Below are 18,140 nucleotides of genomic sequence, written 5' to 3'. Positions count from 1 at the left end.
CTTCGCTGGAGCCCTGGGCTTTGCCGAAGGTGCCCGGGAGTTGTGCAGAACCCCCAGTAGGATCTCCCACCCCCGGCCGTTGCTTTTTCCAAAGCATCGCCTGTTACCACTGCTTCCCTCCCGCTTTCTTTTTTTTTTTTCTTTATTAGAAGATAAATTTTACGTTCTACTTCCACTGTTCGCTTTGATATGTGTAACAGAGCATTAAAAGCATTGACGTTTCATGAGAGTAAACGGCCGCCCTTTCTTGCGCGCAGAGGCTAAGGCGCCTTTAGCGGTGTTTCCTTCGGGGCTTGCGTTTACCCAGCATCTCTGTTTTTCTCCTTAGCGCTGTATGCGGTGAAGGTGCGCGCCGAGGCCATGCAAAAGGCGTCGGAAGCCGTCCCCAGCGGAATGCTATCAGTTACCGGTCGGCGAGAGGCAAATTACAAATTTGCCTGCCTGGAAGCCCGTAAACACTGTGAATCGCTGGGCATAGAAAACCCCGTATGTGAAATTTCAAACTATTTGTTTCCAGACAGCAGAGTCATTGCGGGACACTTACAGGTATTGCTTCAGAATAACTGTCCCTTTCGCTGAATTTAACATCTCGGTTTTTAGAACTTTTACTTTGCGCTTTTGTGTGGAAGTTTTGCGTCGCCTGAGTTTGTCCATACAAAAAGTATTTGATCTGTGGGGGGTTTTCTTTCCAGCATGTGTGTGCTCAGTCGTTGGGTAGGGAGAGGAATCCCTTTATCACGCTAAGTCTGGTGACGTGGTTCTTGAGGGGTGACTCAGTAAACCCTTGTCGTCTGAGACTCACTTCTCTCTCTCTCTCTCTCTTTTTTAGGCTTTGGAGTTTTTGCAGGAGAATGCCAAAAAATACTATTTTATGCGTACAAAAATGCTTCCAGTCAGCGGGGCTTTTCATACCAGGCTTATGGAACCAGCAGTAGAGCCACTGGCTGAAGTCCTAAAATCGATTGAGATTCAGAAACCGCTGGTCTGCGTCTATTCCAATGTTGACGGCAAAAAGTACATGCACTCCAAGCACATCCAGAAGCTGCTGGTGAAGCAGGTGGTTTCACCCGTTCTGTGGGAACAGACCATGCATTCTGTATACGAAAGAAAGCAAGGAACAGAATTTCCTTACACGTACGAAGTGGGGCCCGGGAAGCAACTAGGAGCCGTTCTCAAAAGATGTAATTTAAAGGCCTGGAAACAATATAAGCATGTAGATGCTCTGGAAGATGAGGAAGCAGCAGAGACCTAAGCAGCCTTTTGAGAAAAATCCACACAACTTGGGGTTTTTTCTGCCCAATTTAAAAATAATTTTGTGCTCCCGGAAGAGGAAGTCTGAAACATTCATGGCTCCTCACGACGAAAAGAGCACCATGCGTGTAATCGCAGTGAACGTTTTCCTCGCCCAGAAGCAAAGTCTGGCTCTTCCGTCTGTGTCGGGACTGCAGAGCTGCCAATAAACGCACCAGATAGTCGCCTCGTTGGCCTCGGTCCTGCAAGCAACTTCCCTTTTTCTTTTTTTTTTTTTTTTCCTTTTTTGAAGTTTTTTGGGGGGTGCGGATTCAAGTTCAAGTCGGCAGCTTTGGCTGTCTGGTGCAGGGATCTTCTGTGTGGGTACGGGGGTAGAGCCAGGCCATCGGCTCCGGGCTGTGGAGGGCTCTGCGCTGGGCTTGAGGGCGCGTTCCGAGGAGCCACCCGGTTGGTGCGGCCTTCGGTACATTGATGTTCCTGTTACCCTAACTCGACTGACTTGCGGGACATTCATCTGCCTAAAATTCTTTTTATTTTGTGTCCGTATTGCCAGGTAAGGCAGAAGATGTTATTAGGAACATGATTTTCTTAAGGTTAAACTATAAATAAACGATAAAGCTTTTCTTGGGTATTCTTAACGCTGTGGGGTGCATCATTACTGGCTTATGGTCCATGCACGGGTGGAAGTAATTTTCTCTCCGTTTGTCCAGGGCCATGTTGGTTGTGTTAAGTTACACACGAAATGTTTCACTGGAAGAAGCTTAACACAGTCCCCCTCCTCAGAGGTGGTTGTCCCTGACTGAGCCTCTGAGGCCGCGTAGGCTGAATTGGCCCTTTGGGTGACTTTTCTTGATGGAGCAGAAAACAGCAGCGCTGGGACCGTTGCTGAAAGATATTTTTGGGGGGTGCCTTTGTACAGGGTGAACCCCGTGGTAACAGAGTGCCGGGGGGAGGATTTGAATGCTGGTATTTCAGTTCGCGCCATAGTCTTGGCTGTGTTTTGACAGCTCGTACGTTTTCTGGCAGCAGGAGATGAGCTGGGGAGGAGCAGGTTGTCCCAAGCCCTCCTGGAAAGAGCTTCCCACTTCCCTTGTTGGCACCGACCGTTGTTGGATGGGTGAGGGCTGGTGGCAGGTCCCCGGGTGGGCTGTGCCTGGGGGGGAGCACCCACTGCCTCCAGCATCTCCCTCGGTGCCGCAGTGCTTGAGGTGGCACCGGGAACGGCTTTAGTGCCAAATCCGTGGGTTTGGATTCTGTAACCAACCTTTGGCTTATCAAAATAGGTCCGGTCACGTTACAACATCGTGCTGCCTCTGCAAGGTACCCGCAGGGTGCGCGGAAAATGTACGCCGGCTTTGTTTGCCCCTTCTCTGTAAGGGGTACCGAAAGCTGTGGGAAATATGGGAGAACGGTGTTTGCTGGGGGACCACGCGCAAACAAGCAGGGAAAGGTAACGTGGTGCGCATCGTAGCGTCATCAGAAGCTTCACCTGGACTCGAGCTTTTTTTCCTTCTTATTTTTGGTATTTTAACGGTACATGTAACAGGTATCCAGGAAGAATTTAGGGTTTATTACCTGAATCAAATGACCACGCGCATCTTCAATAATGTATTATGAAATGCAGAATTAACTTCCAATCGCAGTGTTAATACTTTCATAATTTTTGTATTTCTGAAAGGGAAAGTGAATTAAAAATACTGGCCTCAGTTACGATTTCCTAGTGGAGAGTGTTACTAAACAGCTCTTTTGTGAACTGAAATTGGCAGCTGAGCCTACCTTTACAGTACAGATTCCACTTTTGGCATGTGCAAACATTAACGATTACTAAAATACAGAAGAATTTGCCAGCTGAATCACTGGACTATTAGAGCCTGCCAGTTAAGGGTTGGGATTACTGTAAAAGAAAATCATTTCAGTGAAGGCTCCTATGTTACAGGTAAGGTGTTAATTATTCAGTGAAGCATACCAAAGTCGTCACTGGAGGGTTAGAATTATCTCAACTAAATCCCATGCATATTGTTAAGCGCTGAATTTTGTGCTGTGTTACGAGTTTCTGACTACATCTTGTAAGACCAAACGCAACATCAGTGACTTTGAAACCAGCTTTTATAGTAGTTGGAACCAAGCGTGGCATGTTGGTGGCACTAATTTCAGTTTTATACAGTGCTTTATAGTTTCTGGACTTTTTAAAAATTATTTAACTTTTTTTGTGGAAATTTTGGAAACCTGTTTTCTATTTGTAATGTTCTTTATACCATAAATATTTTTTTTTCCCCCCTCATTTCACTGTTGCACACTTTTGCCTGGAACAAAAGCTCTTTGGGAGAAACATGCTGAAAATCTCTGTTGGCAAATGCAGAATATTAGAGCACCTTTGCGCCTTCATCAGATGCAGCGTGCTGAAGGGATGTCTGCATCCTAAGAGCACCACGCTCTCGTGGGCCCCGTTTAATTAGCAGCCAGGAGGAACCGTCGCCGCCATGTGGGTGTTTGTTTTTCTTCCGAGCGGCGTCTGAGCCTAAGCCGAGGTAGCAAGCTGCGCGTCGCTGAGGCTGCTCCGCAGCTCCTCAGTGAGCCTTGTGTCTTCAAAACCAGAAGCCAAGCGGTATCGTACCCTTGTGTTGATGCTGCAGTTTATATCGGCTAAAAAAGCGTGATGGAGGTCTTCCTACCTCTGTCTCGAGAGCGTTCAGGGCTTGCTTTTGGGTAGCGCAGGCTGGCATGCTGGTGTATGGCTGCAAACGAGCAGGAGGGTGTCTTGTGTTGTAGAACTAGGCTGGGGGGGAGCGGCATGCAGAGTAATTAAGATTCCTGGATCTTAGTACTGTTATCTCTGTTTGTTTTTATGTGCTTACTCATCTATCCCTTCTGCTTCTGGAAACTGAGCATTTAAGACGTGTAAAGTCAGTGCGGTTCCTTCACCTAGGAACAAGCAGAAACAGGATGTGGGGGGAAAAAAAAAAATTAAGTGCCGTAAACTCTGACACTAAGATCCAGGAAGCATGCAGTTAAAAAAAAAAAAAAAAAAAAAAAAATTGAGTCTCCCAAGTCACAGTTCAGAGCCTTAACCAAGAGGCTCTTTGCTCAGCTCCGCAGGTGAGAGGGGAGCCTGGTCATTACTGCTGGCTGCGGTACTCCAGCTTGTGCTAATTCGTGTTGTGGATTCTGGTGGCTTTGTTTCGCTTGCTTTGTTGGTGTGATTGCATTTTAGATTCCTTGAGACTGTGTTTTTTGCCCCCTAAGTGCTGGATGCTGACCTTCCCCTCTCTTGTGAGTCACGGTGGGACATTGCTGATTGCAAGAGCGTGAAAAAGCAGAGTCACCCACGCAGCTCCCGGGCGGAACAGGCAGCGCGTCAGTCTCCTGTTTTACATCACTCCCCTGTGCATAAAGATTATTTATCTAGAAATAACCGAAATTATTTTGTGGTGTTAAAGTGATCCGGCCTGGAAGAACCGAGTTTTTGGCAGTTGGTACTTTTACTGCATTGCATGCATAGCATGTTTATTAGCCTCCTGATGGGACTTTTTACCCTTCACTAAGTAACAACTTGAATGTATTTTCTGTCACCCTGCTGTTACGGAGTAAAACAGAGCAGTCAAGTCACTGATGAAACTTTGCTCTGTTTTTTGCCTATGTGGGCAATTCAGCTGGCCAGCTTTTGGCCTGAGTGAGACTATGGTTCCAGATGTGCTAATTGTGCTTTTCTAGGGAAAACTCACATACCGGTCGCTGCAGGGCGAATTGGCTCGAGGGCATTTGGAAAAAAGGTGACACTAGAATCCGTGCTGCTGCTTGAACTTTTGGGGGATGCTGGAGCCATCACTCTCTACGTATCTTCTCTGGGTACCTTGGTTTTGCTCTGCATTTCAAGTCAATCAAAGATATGTCAAAGTCCTTTAACATTAAAGGGTTGAATGAAATAGTCTAGTTGAAGCTTTTTGGTGTTCCCCCCCTCCCCCCGAATAATTTTTTGAGATGGGCAGTTAGGATCATAATGGGATTTGGGCACCATTCACAAAAGAGAGGAAACACATTCCTCAACCCGCTTAAACTTGACTGGGTTTGGCATTTGCCTCCGCTGAAGAAAAGAGTGGTTCAGGTTCCTTGTTTGGTTTAAAGCAGGGACTCGGAACTTGAAACTCCAACCTCTCAGATGAGCGCTGAAATCACTAGGCCATTAAATATTGTATTTTCCTGTTTCAAAGCACGCTAACCGTAGTAGTCGCTTGACTAGGCAGGAAGCAGGTATCCCCTCTGCTGAGGGGAATACCCAAACCACAGAGATGCACTTTCATTTTCTCTCGCTGAGAGAGAGTCTGTAACTGCATACAGCGAAAAGCAGCTTCAACGGCAAAGGGTAGGGAAGATGCACCCAGATGTAGAGTATTATTTGGTAAGGTTGGGGCATGTCGAGAGAGAAGAAACCCCGCTGTGTCCTAAGAGCTGCCCGTGAGGCATACGAGGGTGGCACTTTGAGCACCTCCATCCTGTAAGCCGAGCTCAGGTTTCCCTTAGTCATGTTTCCCCCTAAGCGCATGCCTCCCAAAAAGACGTGTCATCAAAAAAACCGTTTTCCAAATTCAATCAAATTCTTGGTTTTTTTTTCTGGGCAACTCAAAGTTTTACTCTGAAAAGAGGCAGAAGAATATAAAATCTATGAGTAGGTTTCTGAAAAATTCTGGAGAAGTAGTATCTTGGCTTGAGTGGCCCTGAGTACCAACCCAAACAACTTGCTTGCTAGCTCATCCAAACAACTCTTTTTCCAATAAACTATCATTTCATATGCTAATTCTACTACATAAGAATCAAATGAAGCCTGCCCTGTAGTCTTGGATAACCAAATGCACAAGATGTTGGTACTAATGTGCGATAGCACAACCTTGGAAAATAAAGTAGATAAGGCTGCGAAACACTTGAAGCAACAGTTTAATTTAAAAAAAAAAAAGTATCATGGTTTTAATCTTTACTATTGCTTTTACAGTGTTAAAATTTAAAAGGATGTCCAGCATGCCTTCAGTCTCCCCCGCATCTAGAATCTCTTTAAGAAACTCGTTTATATGAAATAGACACTTTATATTGCATTAAAACAAACACAAAAAAGACAGACTTTCTAATCACCTGGAGTCACATTTCAAAACTAGCAAGTCAGGCAGTTATCCAGCAACAACCTCCTTATTTTAAACATTTTTCTTTTTCAAAAAAGGTATGAAACAGCAGTGACCCAGCACTAGCCTAGGTTTTAAATATAAAAGAGATTTTTATCAGTGTAAATTTGAAAAACAAACCAACTGCCACCACCTGGGTGTTAATGATATTGGTCAGAGTCCAGCAATGACCTCCTATTGTAATTCTCTCCCTTAATTCTGAAGTCCGTAGTTCACGGCCCACCAAAAGGCAGCGACCAGCAAGGCTGCAGGCACCAGCTTCTGGCAGACGCACCTGAAAGGAAGCCTGCAAATCTGCGGGAAGAAAAGGGAAGGTAATTGGAAACAACAAGCAGCAAAAAGACGGTGCGGCAAAGCTTGTCAACAATAAGGTGGGAGAAAAGGGAGAGAGCATACCCAGCTTCCATAACCAATGATCCTCTTTGTCCAGTTATTGTTCAAAATATTTCCAAAGCTTCTTATAACACTTTTAATAATATTCCATGTCTGGAAAACACTGATAGCAACCCTGATGATTTAAAAAAAAAAAAAAAAAATAACAAAACAAAAAAAAAAAAAGAAAAAAAAAGCATGGGGATAGAAAATTTATTCTAAAAATTGGCAAATAAAATACCAAGGTTTAGAAAACTACAGAAAGAAACCCAAAACTCCAGTGTGTTCCTTCCTGAAAGTGTATGAGAATGGCTATATTTCTCTAAGGTATTTAGGAAAAAGGCCTGGCAACTTAGTAGGGCTGTGAAATGTAAAGCTTATTTGGTTGCAGAATTAATTGACCACTAACATCATGCAAGGAAACGCGCAGCAGAGCTCCTGAACGGCAATCTTGTGCCTCTGCTCTTGCTTCAAGCTTAGAACAGGGCAACCCAATGAGAGCTGTTGATCTCTAATGGACCAGGGCTCGGGGCAGCGATACGGGACCGACACAGCAACCCCGCGGGGTTGCTCTCTGCAGCACGAATCCAGCTTTACTGAGGCAGAAGTTATCCCACTATAGGCTGCGTCCTGGAACACTGCTGTAAGTGAACTGCCTTCCCTGTAAGTCTGCCCTAAGTGACCGTCCTCTCCCCGAAGCCAGGAGAGAAGAGGTAGAACCACACATGGGCAGGTTGGGGTTCAGAGACAGGTGACGTATCTTGGGTTAGGACGTTACTGCATGTCAGTTAATCTGCAGTTAATAACGATCCACGGCCACCCCGTCAGCTCACAGCAGATAAAAAGGCAATTCAAACTAGTCTAGCCACGTTTTCCTGTAAGTGCACGGGTGGGTTATTTGACATGCAGTAACATGTTAATAATCCCTGAAGCATCACACTTACTAGGCTGTAGACCTCTCATCGCTCAGTTGTGCTTGAAGACACTGTCTAACCTAGAAAACTACTGCAACATTTTAAATGACAAGAAACTATTTAAGTCTTTTGACTGTAAATGGCTGTAGCCTGTGGAAACAATTTACATTATAAAACTCTTCCTTGTAAAACAAGCTGCAGTATCTCTTTTGGTTTTTTAGCTTCTGTATGAAGCAGCAGTAATAGCAATAATTTTTTTTACTCTGTGTACAGAAACGTTGGTGTTTATCTAACAAAACATTACCGTTCGTCTATCAATAACATGTTTTTTAAAAGGATCTGAAGACTGGCAGTGCCAGTAAGGTAACTTACCCATGTGCCAGGTGAAGCAGTGTATCTTCAAACTTCCTGTGGTATGTTCTGTTGAATTCATCCCCGATCAGGGCCAGCTGATGGCCAACCTGGGTAGCCAAGCTGTAAGGCATTCAGGATGTGCACATTAGGGGACAATACTGCAACAGCAGATCTCTAAAAAGTGCTCTGCAAATGTCACGCACAGTTACTCCCCTAACAGAGGGACTAAGCTGGACATGTAAAAGCGAAATGTTAAGGGGTTTGGGGTTTTTTTTCCTGTTATTTATGGTTTTATTGATTAGGCATCTTATGCCTGTATTTACACACATATAGAAGTGCTTTGATATTTTCATAAAAAGCTGCATATTTGGCGCTTTTGAAAAACCATGTTGGTTTTTCAGGTGTCTTAGTATCTTTATACAAGGCAATGGAATTCTGGTTTGGGCTTTGGGGTTTTTTTTGTTTTCCCCCAAAGCCAAAATACTGAAAGAGCCTGCATGTTGTGGACTTTTCAAAATATTTCATCTTGCGTAACTGCTGGCTTTGTCGTCCAACAGGTTTACTCCAATGATTTCCACGATGCAGTGCAGCTTTCCTGCTAGTGGGTGGTGCCAGGCTATGAACTGACCAAAACCTAAAGGCTCTTGGGGTACAGAACCTTGAACTACGGTATCTGTGGCCCATGCTGATGCCAAAAACTGGTTACGCTTTCCTGATGAAAACTTCCAATTAGATTTAGCTTCTCTTAGATACTCGTCCATTTTTTGGGGGCAGAAAAATAGTGTGACTATACGTTTTTATTTAAACTTTTATTTCTGCTGAGATCTGTTTATGAGATCTGATGAATAGCAGGTGGGCTTAAAAGCTTAATTCTAGAGATCTGCTTAAAAAAACTTGGGCTGGGTTTTGTCAGACCAACAACAACAAAAAAAAAAACAAACACACACAGAAAGGAATTTACACAGACAGGGAGAAAGGCAGCCCCTGCTTCTTGAACTGGAAAAAATTATGTATGGGATTAAGAAAAACCCAAAGCAGCACTATCAGTTTGTTGTGAGAGGCGCCTAGAGAATTATGTAAAAATGGCTTCCTCAGCTGCTTGCTGTAACAGGTGGGCTTCTGCTGAAGAGCCACATCTGTGTCCCTGTGCAGGGTAAAAACTTAGAGGCATTTAATGCAGCATAATCTTGCCTGGTCAGTGTAAAGCACTACAGGTTATCTACACTTGCATCTATTCCATTTCCAACAGTATTCACTGGCTTAGCAAAGTCTTCTGTAAAGTCTGGGGGTTTGTATTGGGGGTGGGACGGATGAGGAGGACAAAAGGAGTATTAATGCAGTGTGATACCTGATATTAAACTCCATTTGCTCTGTGGTGTCTGGGATTGTTCGGAGGTTACTGTAGGTTTCCTCTTCTGGTGCTCCATTGGGGTAGCTGGAGAGGACAAAGTGCCTGGGGATTCTCCTCGTCTGAGACATCTTATTCTGCAACGAGTCACGAAAGACAGCCCCATGGCTTCTTGCAACACAAGGTCTTTTCAGTTTAGATGGAAATTGTTTAAAGTGCTCTTTAAGTTACCCTTTTTACTTCTCCAGTCAGAACGCGAGTGTTGCTAAGATAACTATTTTGAGAGCAGTCAAAGGAAAGTTTCAGTGACCCAACAGATGTACAGCAAGTCAAACATGCAGCATTTAGATGGCTGCTGCTTCATATTGGCTCAGAACAGCCTAGAAATTGGAAAATCTAGATAAATATAGCTAGTGTAGATAAGTATAGTTTCTCGGTAGTTTCACTTAGTACACAATGCTTTCCTGCGCTGTTTGCAACAACCTGCCTGGCATTAAATAGCTCTGACCAACGGAGGTCCCCAGGCAGCAAAGTACCTAAAACATGCAACTTGAATGGGTTTTCCTACGTCTTTAATTTAGGTCTGAGTTTATGCATCATCTTCAGCTGGAGGCCACCACCATGGAAATTACAAGCAGCTCACGGTAGAAATAGAACATAGCAAAGACTGAAACAGATTAATAGCTTTCCAAATGGAAGAGTTGACAGTGGGAACCGCTAAAATCAGTGGAGCCGCCTGCTCGTACGATGGGAAAGTTATTCAGACCCAGCAGCCAGGCTCTCGCCCGTAAGCACCTCATAGGAGGTGGTCCTCTTCTCAGCGAAATAAATGGCGAAACTTAATAGCTTTCAGCATAAGTGCAGCGTCTCTAATACTTCCAGTATTTTGATAAAGCTTTCCTGAAAGCACTAAAGAGGTTCAGTTCATCAGCAGCAGATCTTGGAGCAGAGCTGATGTTTTCGTAGTTGTTACGCTTGTTTTATTTGGCTTATCAAGAGCAATGACATCAGAGCTGTGGATGGGGATTATTTCAAACTACACGCACGCCCTCGGGCAGGTAACACTCCTTCTGCCCCTTGGACATTTGCTGTGGTGTTGTCTCGAGAGTCCCTGACGATGAACTTAATGACAGTCTTCTGCAGGTGCTCTGGTTTTATCTGGCATGGTTTTGGCCAGCTCTTTTATGATCCCTTTGCTTTCCAGCTCCATCGTTACAGACCTGACCGCCTTTGCCCATGGAGTGATCTTGGACAGCAATGAAGGGGATTTCCCCCCCGCCTCTGGCCGGATTCTTTTCTCCTTTTAAGCACGCTCTCTGCAGGTCAGATGAATAAAACTTGGGTAAAATATTCTCAGAGATGGGACTAAACCAAGCAGAAGGTATCTGTCACAGTGCTGCTTGGTGGGGATTTCTTTTGCCGTGTTTCTGCAGTCCTGTAAACTCTTTTTACGCTTGGGATGAGGTTGGGGCCTTTGTGCCCTGAGGGACCCTTGATCCTCTTTCAATATTTAGATGAAATTTACATTTTCCACAAAACAAAATGATGAATAATTTTTGTGTCTACATTATTGCGTAAGCAAACACACAGCAACGTGATACTAAATAAGCGAAAGTCTACTCCCTTCAACAGAAGTTAAGGCTTCTCTTACCGATGCTTAATGTGGCTGGGGAGAAGCGTGCTACGGGCTAGCTTCTGCTGGGTAGATGACATTATCATGTGTCATACAGTTTGTAGTTTAATATCATGGGCTTTTCCTTCTATTTGTAGGTTTACTCATATAGATGTTTGTAACCTAGGATTTTAAATACATCCAGATTTCTGAAGAGCTGTGTAGTTTAGCAGTGGCAAAGAGGAGCTGGGGTCAGGCCTTCTGAATTTTATTGCGACCGCTACGAGGGAGTTGTGTGACCCGGCTCTGTTCCTGGGGGGAAATACCACCGGCCCTTCTTCCAAGGGGGCACCTAGGGGTGTGCACGTAAGAGCGGCAGAATCTGAACATATTTTACAGGTGAGTTAAAAGGCTTAATTAGGTAAGATCATATAATTAAAAAGAGAGAGAGAGAGTAGTTTCACGTGCTATATTTGCTTCAAGAGATGCCCTGTCTTGTTTTAAACACTTCCTTTATGCATTGCTGTATGTCTCTCTCCCCAGTCCAAACAAAAATAATGAAAAAAAAAAAAAATGGGTAATGCCCATAGAGGGACTTCGGGCATTCCAGCACCACACCTGATTTCCAGATACCCAGTCACCCCAAAGACTTTGTAGCTCCACATTCACTGGAGCAGCTACTTGAACCGACCCTTCCATTTCCTAAGGCAACATCTAGACCAGTGGGTTACTGGGTGTAGTGGTGGTCAACTACTGATCACATTCCCACAAGTGCATCCCTGTCCATTTTTTGTACAAGGACAAATACACTATTGCAGGATGGACTGGATGACCCAGGGCAGCTCCTGGTTTGAGAACTCCACCGGAGCTCAGGCAGGAGCACCAAGGGGGCCTGGAGATCCACAGTTGAGAAAACTGGGAATGGCTGAGCAAGGTTGGGAGGATCCCAGGGATGCTGAAGTACTCACTTGGACATCTAAAGTGTCAGTTCTCTGGATGCAGTTAGTCTCAGCGGACTGACCAGAGCAACAGTCAAAGCAGGCAGTGTTGGGACTTTTCGAGGGTAAACAACCCAACTGTATGCTCACATATACAAAGTAAACACCTAGGTATGTAGTGATGGGTTCCTGTAGCCTGTGGGTACCGCAGGGAGATTCAAACAAATGGAAATGGGTTAATCATGTTTCCTCACAGCTTATAAAGTCTGTAAAGGTTTCTAGTAAGTACTATAGTGGACAAAATGCACTAAAACCCAGCATAAAAAGTCAGCTGTCTATTGCACATATATACTAACTATTCTTAGCCTTTACAACCACGCATTGTGGAAAAAAATAATCTAATGAAAGGTATTTTCTTTTTCTCTTTTTTTTTTTTTTTCATTTCTAGACTAGATGCTGGTTTCATATTCATGGGGCCACACAATGGAAATGTCTATATCTGTGAGAGATGAAAACTGTGTCCTGAAAAAGACCTATAATAAGTCAATGCACTACAGAACTCAGACATGTAAACAAACCATACAATACCACGACAAAAGCACAACATATGCTACCTCACACCTGTTATGATAATACCTTCCTCCCACAGGCTAAAAAAGAAACTGTCATAGCTATTGGGTCATGCTCTCCGCAACTCAGCTGCAGCCTGGTATGCTGGCTTTGCCCACCAACTTGTCTAGATGTTCGAGTAAGGGCAATCCAACAAAGAGGGGATTTATGATGTATTTTACAGGATGGAGAGTGTCGGGGCAAAGGCGGTCTGGTAGGGCTACTGTCTTGGAGATGTACGAGATGGTTCTAATTTCATTTCAAAGCAAAACTTAGCAATTGCCTTCTTGGCAAGGAAGGAACAAATCGAGGCTATTTACTGACTTCTGTCATCTTTGTTTAAAATCTGGGTATGCAGGTACATACGGACATGCACGTGAAAGCTGCATTAATATGGACCTGTTTCGATCCTCAAGTCTGGATCCGTATGGAGCTGGGCAAGAGGAGCGTATGTCACACTCCACAGGCTCTCCTGGTTCTCCAGAGCAGGATGCGTTAATCTTCTACCACCCATCTCACGCTTTCCTTCCTTCTCTCATTTATGCAGAAAAAAAAGGCGAACTGATTTTGGTTTACAGAAACCCAGAGGTCGTACTTGTGCACAACTAATGGCTTGTCATTTAGAGAGCAGTGACCACAACCGAGTCCTCAGGACGCCTCTGAGGAAGCGGAGTGGGATCCCATGCCAGCGATGGAGATCGTTTCCAAACTAGCGACCAGATCAAAAAGCTCATGCTTCTCTGTAAGACTTTGAACTAAAACCCCAGAGAACTAAAACCGCGGTGAACGAAAAGCTTCGTTTCAATGGTGAAATGCCTTCAGCAGAATAAATAATGTATTTCAAGTTAAATACATACGTAATGTTTTGCCGAATAGAGGCCTAGATCCAAATTAAAAAAACAGCCCACTAAATGCCTAATTATGTGATGGAAATTATGGCTTTTTATGAACACAATTATGCTTGAATAATGAAGCATCTTCAGTAGAAAGAGTATGTTGATGCTGTCTTTACTTTGCATAGTCAGTTTTTTCTATTTGTGTCTTTTTTTACCTAGCAAAAGGGAACAGAAAATATTCTTGAAAAAGGAACATGTTGCTAAACCAAGTATGCCAGCAGGTGAGTTGGGCAAAACAAAAGGTCCTGAAATTTACTTATAGCCAGTCTGGTTAGATTTGCTGTGGTAATATGTTTTAAGAAGACAGGCACAACGATCTTCCATATAATGCACTGAATGCATAAATTTTAGTTGATGTATTATCTTCATATATTTTATTACTTATCTATAGTATCATTTACGTGCACTTTATGCCTTACGCATACAATTCTACTTATTTTGTGCAGACATGACACGGTAAAGCTATTAATAATTCCAGTATGTGATTTAGTATGTTTTAAAGCTGTTTATGAAAGTAGAAAACTTACTACCCATAATCCAATTCCAGTGTTCGGGCTCAAAATTCCCAGCATGTACCTACATAAATACGGATTGCCAGATAGAACCCCCGTCCTTTACCCCCGAGGTATCAAAGCATATCTCAAACTGTTTCAGATTCTGCCAGCTGCCCATGCAAACTAAATTTAAATGAAAAACAAATAGAGGCTTGGTTGTTTGCATATATACCTCCAATCCATAGCCAACTCTTTCAAAACATGACATCATCCTCGCTGTTGCAAATACAAATCTCTATGCCATTTTACAAGGACAAGTCTTCGATAAAATGACCAAAGATTAAGAGCTAGTTAAGGTTACAGCGAAACAGAGATATTGGACGCTCAGGCTGCCGTAGCGAGGAAGAATATAGTCTTTAAAACCCGAGGTGGATTTTTGTTTTGGTTTGGTGGTTTGTTCTTTTTTTTTTAGGTCCTAGGCTGTCCTCTGACCCCTGTCAGATTAGCAGTGGTGGCCTTGGATGTTGACCCTCCTCTCTTGCAAGTCAGAAGCCATGAGCCACCGGCAGCACACAGGCGGTGGGAACTGCAGCCGTCGCTACAGGATATCTCTGCCCTTTCCCTTGTAGGGCCACTGGGCTTCCACAGGCTTGCCTCCTGAACCAGCATGGCTCCTGGCAAAACATCACAAGGTAGCCCTCAGCAACCTCAGTTTCTCTTAAAAAGACAAGAGGTTAAGTCATCGTTACCCGTTTTTGAACAGTGCAGGTTAGTTAGCCCAGGTTGCTAGATTAACTCTTAAATCAGGATTGGGTCAAGGAGCAAAGATAAATTAATTCTTTGTCTCATTCTGTGTTCGCAGTCAGCTTAACACCAATGACCTTGGAGACTGTTTACGCATAAACATGTCTTAATATTGCCTCAAACAGCTATTAAAGGCACACTTCTGTAAATGTAAAAAATGCACGCTCTACTTCTTATATTTAATTTCATTTACGTTTTTATGCTCATTAAGTCAGTATTGGAACATGCCTTCATTGGGAATTTAAGGTAGGCTCTCTTACCTCAAAACAGGATAGGAATCAAGCGTTTGATTAGATTTAAAAATAAAAAATGTATTCTTTAAGCAAGTCCTGTGACCTTGGTAGTGAAAAGAAATGCATACAGCAGACTTCAAATGGAGGAAATCTTCTGAAGTAAAGAGCTCGCACAGGTATTTTCTATTTCAGTCTCTGCTGAAAACGTTTAACGGGCTCTGATTGAAATTCTGAGTCAAGACTTCGAGAATTTATCAAGATTTTTATGCATCATCAGCATTTGCATGGTCCCTGTTAGAGCACTCAGAGAGCACTAGTCCTTACTGTGACACCTAATATATGACTGCAAAGAACAAGAGGTTTCCACCTTAAAAAGTAGGTAGTACAGTTATGTCCACATTAAAAAGCCATGACTTTATAAGGCTACAAAGTACCATTTTCCCTGAGAAGTCTACTGATTCCTTCAGTGCTCACAAGGTTATTTCAAAGGTTTCTAAATACTCAAGAGAAATGAGGGGGTTCTGCTTTTATTAAAAGGAAAACATTAAATTCCCAAGAAGTTTTACGGGAAGAACTAAAGTCATTGAAGAGAAAGATACATTGATATCAAACTGAAATTAAACATTTCTATTTTTAATAAAATCAACATTTTTTCTGCCACACTCTGGTTTCTTGTTTTGTGACAGTGCCACGTGTCTCAGGGCTGTCATCTTGGTCTACTTGTTCTGAAAGAGTTAAGGTTTAGATTAAGTCAGAAAGGTTCTGCTCTAACATTTACATTTCCTTTTCAAAACATCTTCTGCCCTTTGCACTTCTCAGTCTCACCAAAAGGTCAAGATTAAAAGAATAATAAGAAAGCCAGAAAGAAGAAATTATTTAAAATTGGTACCTGAATTGCATGGCCAAGTTGTAGGAGCTAAGGATGATAATGTATATAGTTCAATAATCCACGAATGAACCATAAAGCTATGGAAAATGTTTTTGTTCACATTTATTCTCAAATTGTGTAACTTGGTGGGTTTTTTTGTTTTTGAAAGCTCCTAAAATAAGTGATGCAGATAGGAAGGTTGGGTCTGGTAGTCAGAAAAGTTCACACAATGCTCGTAATTATTAATACAGTTATATAATAGAATTGGAATATTTCAATCTAATGTTAACACCTGTTCAACCAAATAGAAGGAAAAAAAATCTGATGTACTTAAGAGAACTTGTTCTGCTGTCCCATCCACTTGAAGGGTGAAGTACCTGCAGTGAGCCTGCTGGCACCCTCAGCAAGCAGATTACGGAATTCATGCCTTTATACTAAATTCAGAATTAAAGGATGCTGATTATTAAGGTCATAATCTATAAAGACACATAGGCAGATGCTTAGCTTCAAATAATACTGTTAAACATGATAATTCATATTCTTAAAAAGCTGGTGTGTTTGGGATAGCTATGGGCTGCTGTTTTCCCTCACCTCGTCCCCCTTTAGCGCTGTGCAGCGCAACACATGCGCTGCCATGTATTGCCACCTTGCACCTGCACCCTGTCCTGTTTAACGTCCACTTTAGTGGACTTGTGATCAGAAAACTCAGCATTTTGTATGACCTTTGGTGGTCTTCTCCTATAGGTGCCTTGGAGATCCCACCTACTGTTGCCAGATTGGGAAGATGAGAGAAACTGCTGGTTTCCAGGTACAGTGCAACTATAAGTCTAAGAACTCAAATTTAACTCACTATTTATGCTGCCTTTCTTGTTCTGCACGTCAGTATAAAGAATTAAAATGCCACGCTGTTCTCAGTTTTACTTAGGCTTCCTATATTGGTAAAATGCTAATAGTAAGAGTGTGTTACAAACACTGCAATAAAATGACTATGACTGGAAATCCTAGTTCACCTACAATGTTTTAGTGGTATTTTTACATAATAAAATTACCAAGTTACCACTGGTAAGGCATATTCCACACATCTTGCAGACAGTGTAACTAAATAAAAATAGGGCGTCTTATTAAATAGGTCAAATGTATAAAAGCGACTGAAGAAACAAAGGTTTAATGCACAGGAGTAATCTTGCCCCGATACAGGCACTGTATTTCTTCAAACACAATGTGGTCTTCACCCATTTTTTTTTTGTAGATTTGTAGCTCTTACTCACATACATTTTGATTTCAGTATTTGGCTTCCCAGTTTCATTTCTGATCCATACCGCATTAGGAGGGGGTTTACTACTCCCTTTGGTAACCGCAGGATCACGCTCACAGTTAGTATCCTGCTCCCATCAGCTCTGGCTTTGGCTAGCGGGCTGTTACCCTGCAGGAGCTGAGCACACTCAATTTTTCTTAGTCCTCTCTGAACGGTCTTATGGTCAATGGCCTATTGATACAAAAATCCTTAAAAAGAGCTAGCACAGACACCTACCGACCAGGTGAAGCAGGCCCTTTTCTTAAATTTCTCCTTTCAGAGAACGGGCCTCTATGGCAGTGATGTTTTGAGATCAGAAGACATCAAACACCTTGAACAAACATTGATTTCTTCTTCATTATACTCAGTTCTAACTCCCACTCAACTGATGTGCATTAAATGGGGGGGAAAAAAAGAAAAAAAAAAGTCACATACCCACAATACATTCACTCAAAATAACTTTGTCCATGTACCTGTGAGAGAAAATGGTAACGGAGACCGTTCTGTCGCCTTGTTACACGTAAGTCTTTCTGCTGCAGCCTAGAGAAGCAGACTCAGGCCAATACTCGCTTTGCAATTTAAACACCTAGAAATCTGCTTAATCACAGAACTCGCCATGCTCCTGTAATCACTCCTCGTGAAATTACTTAAAACGTTAACGAGTATATACTGCCGCATGGATTTCTTTATCCATCTCTGCTGTCGCACAACATCCCTGTTACCGGTAGCACTGTTGCAAACATATATGGATAGCGAAAACGAGTTCTTCAGGAACATTTTAAAATGTTTATCGGTGGCACATGTTGCTATACCTCTCAGACTTATTTTGAGGGCTTATTTCCTGCTTTGCTAAGAGTGAAAGTACACGTACTCCGCTCCTCATTTGCTTAGGAGACAGCACTTCAGCACAAAGCGCGCAGGTCCCCGCAGCATCCTTTGGAAGGGCACACGCGTCCCTCCCGGAGGCTGCGCGGCCGGGACAGGT

The 18,140-nt window shown here is 43.1% G+C and overlaps 1 protein-coding gene across 1 annotated transcript; it reads left to right on the top strand.

Moving 5' to 3' along the window:
- Positions 1 to 6: 6 nt before the first annotated feature.
- Positions 7 to 1,873, top strand: MCAT (malonyl-CoA-acyl carrier protein transacylase). The gene is made up of 3 exons (XM_035888555.1): positions 7 to 56; positions 329 to 546; positions 830 to 1,873. Exons 2-3 carry the CDS (start codon positions 361 to 363, stop codon positions 1,250 to 1,252), a joined length of 609 nt encoding a protein of 202 aa, XP_035744448.1. The 5' UTR covers positions 7 to 56; positions 329 to 360; the 3' UTR covers positions 1,253 to 1,873.
- The last annotated feature ends 16,267 nt before the right edge of the window (positions 1,874 to 18,140 follow it).

This window comes from Egretta garzetta, unplaced genomic scaffold, assembly GCF_000687185.1.
Source record: "Egretta garzetta isolate BGI_Z169 unplaced genomic scaffold, ASM68718v1 scaffold81, whole genome shotgun sequence".
Lineage (NCBI taxonomy): Eukaryota > Metazoa > Chordata > Aves > Pelecaniformes > Ardeidae > Egretta > Egretta garzetta.
This window is presented reverse-complemented; position numbering and strand designations above follow the sequence as displayed.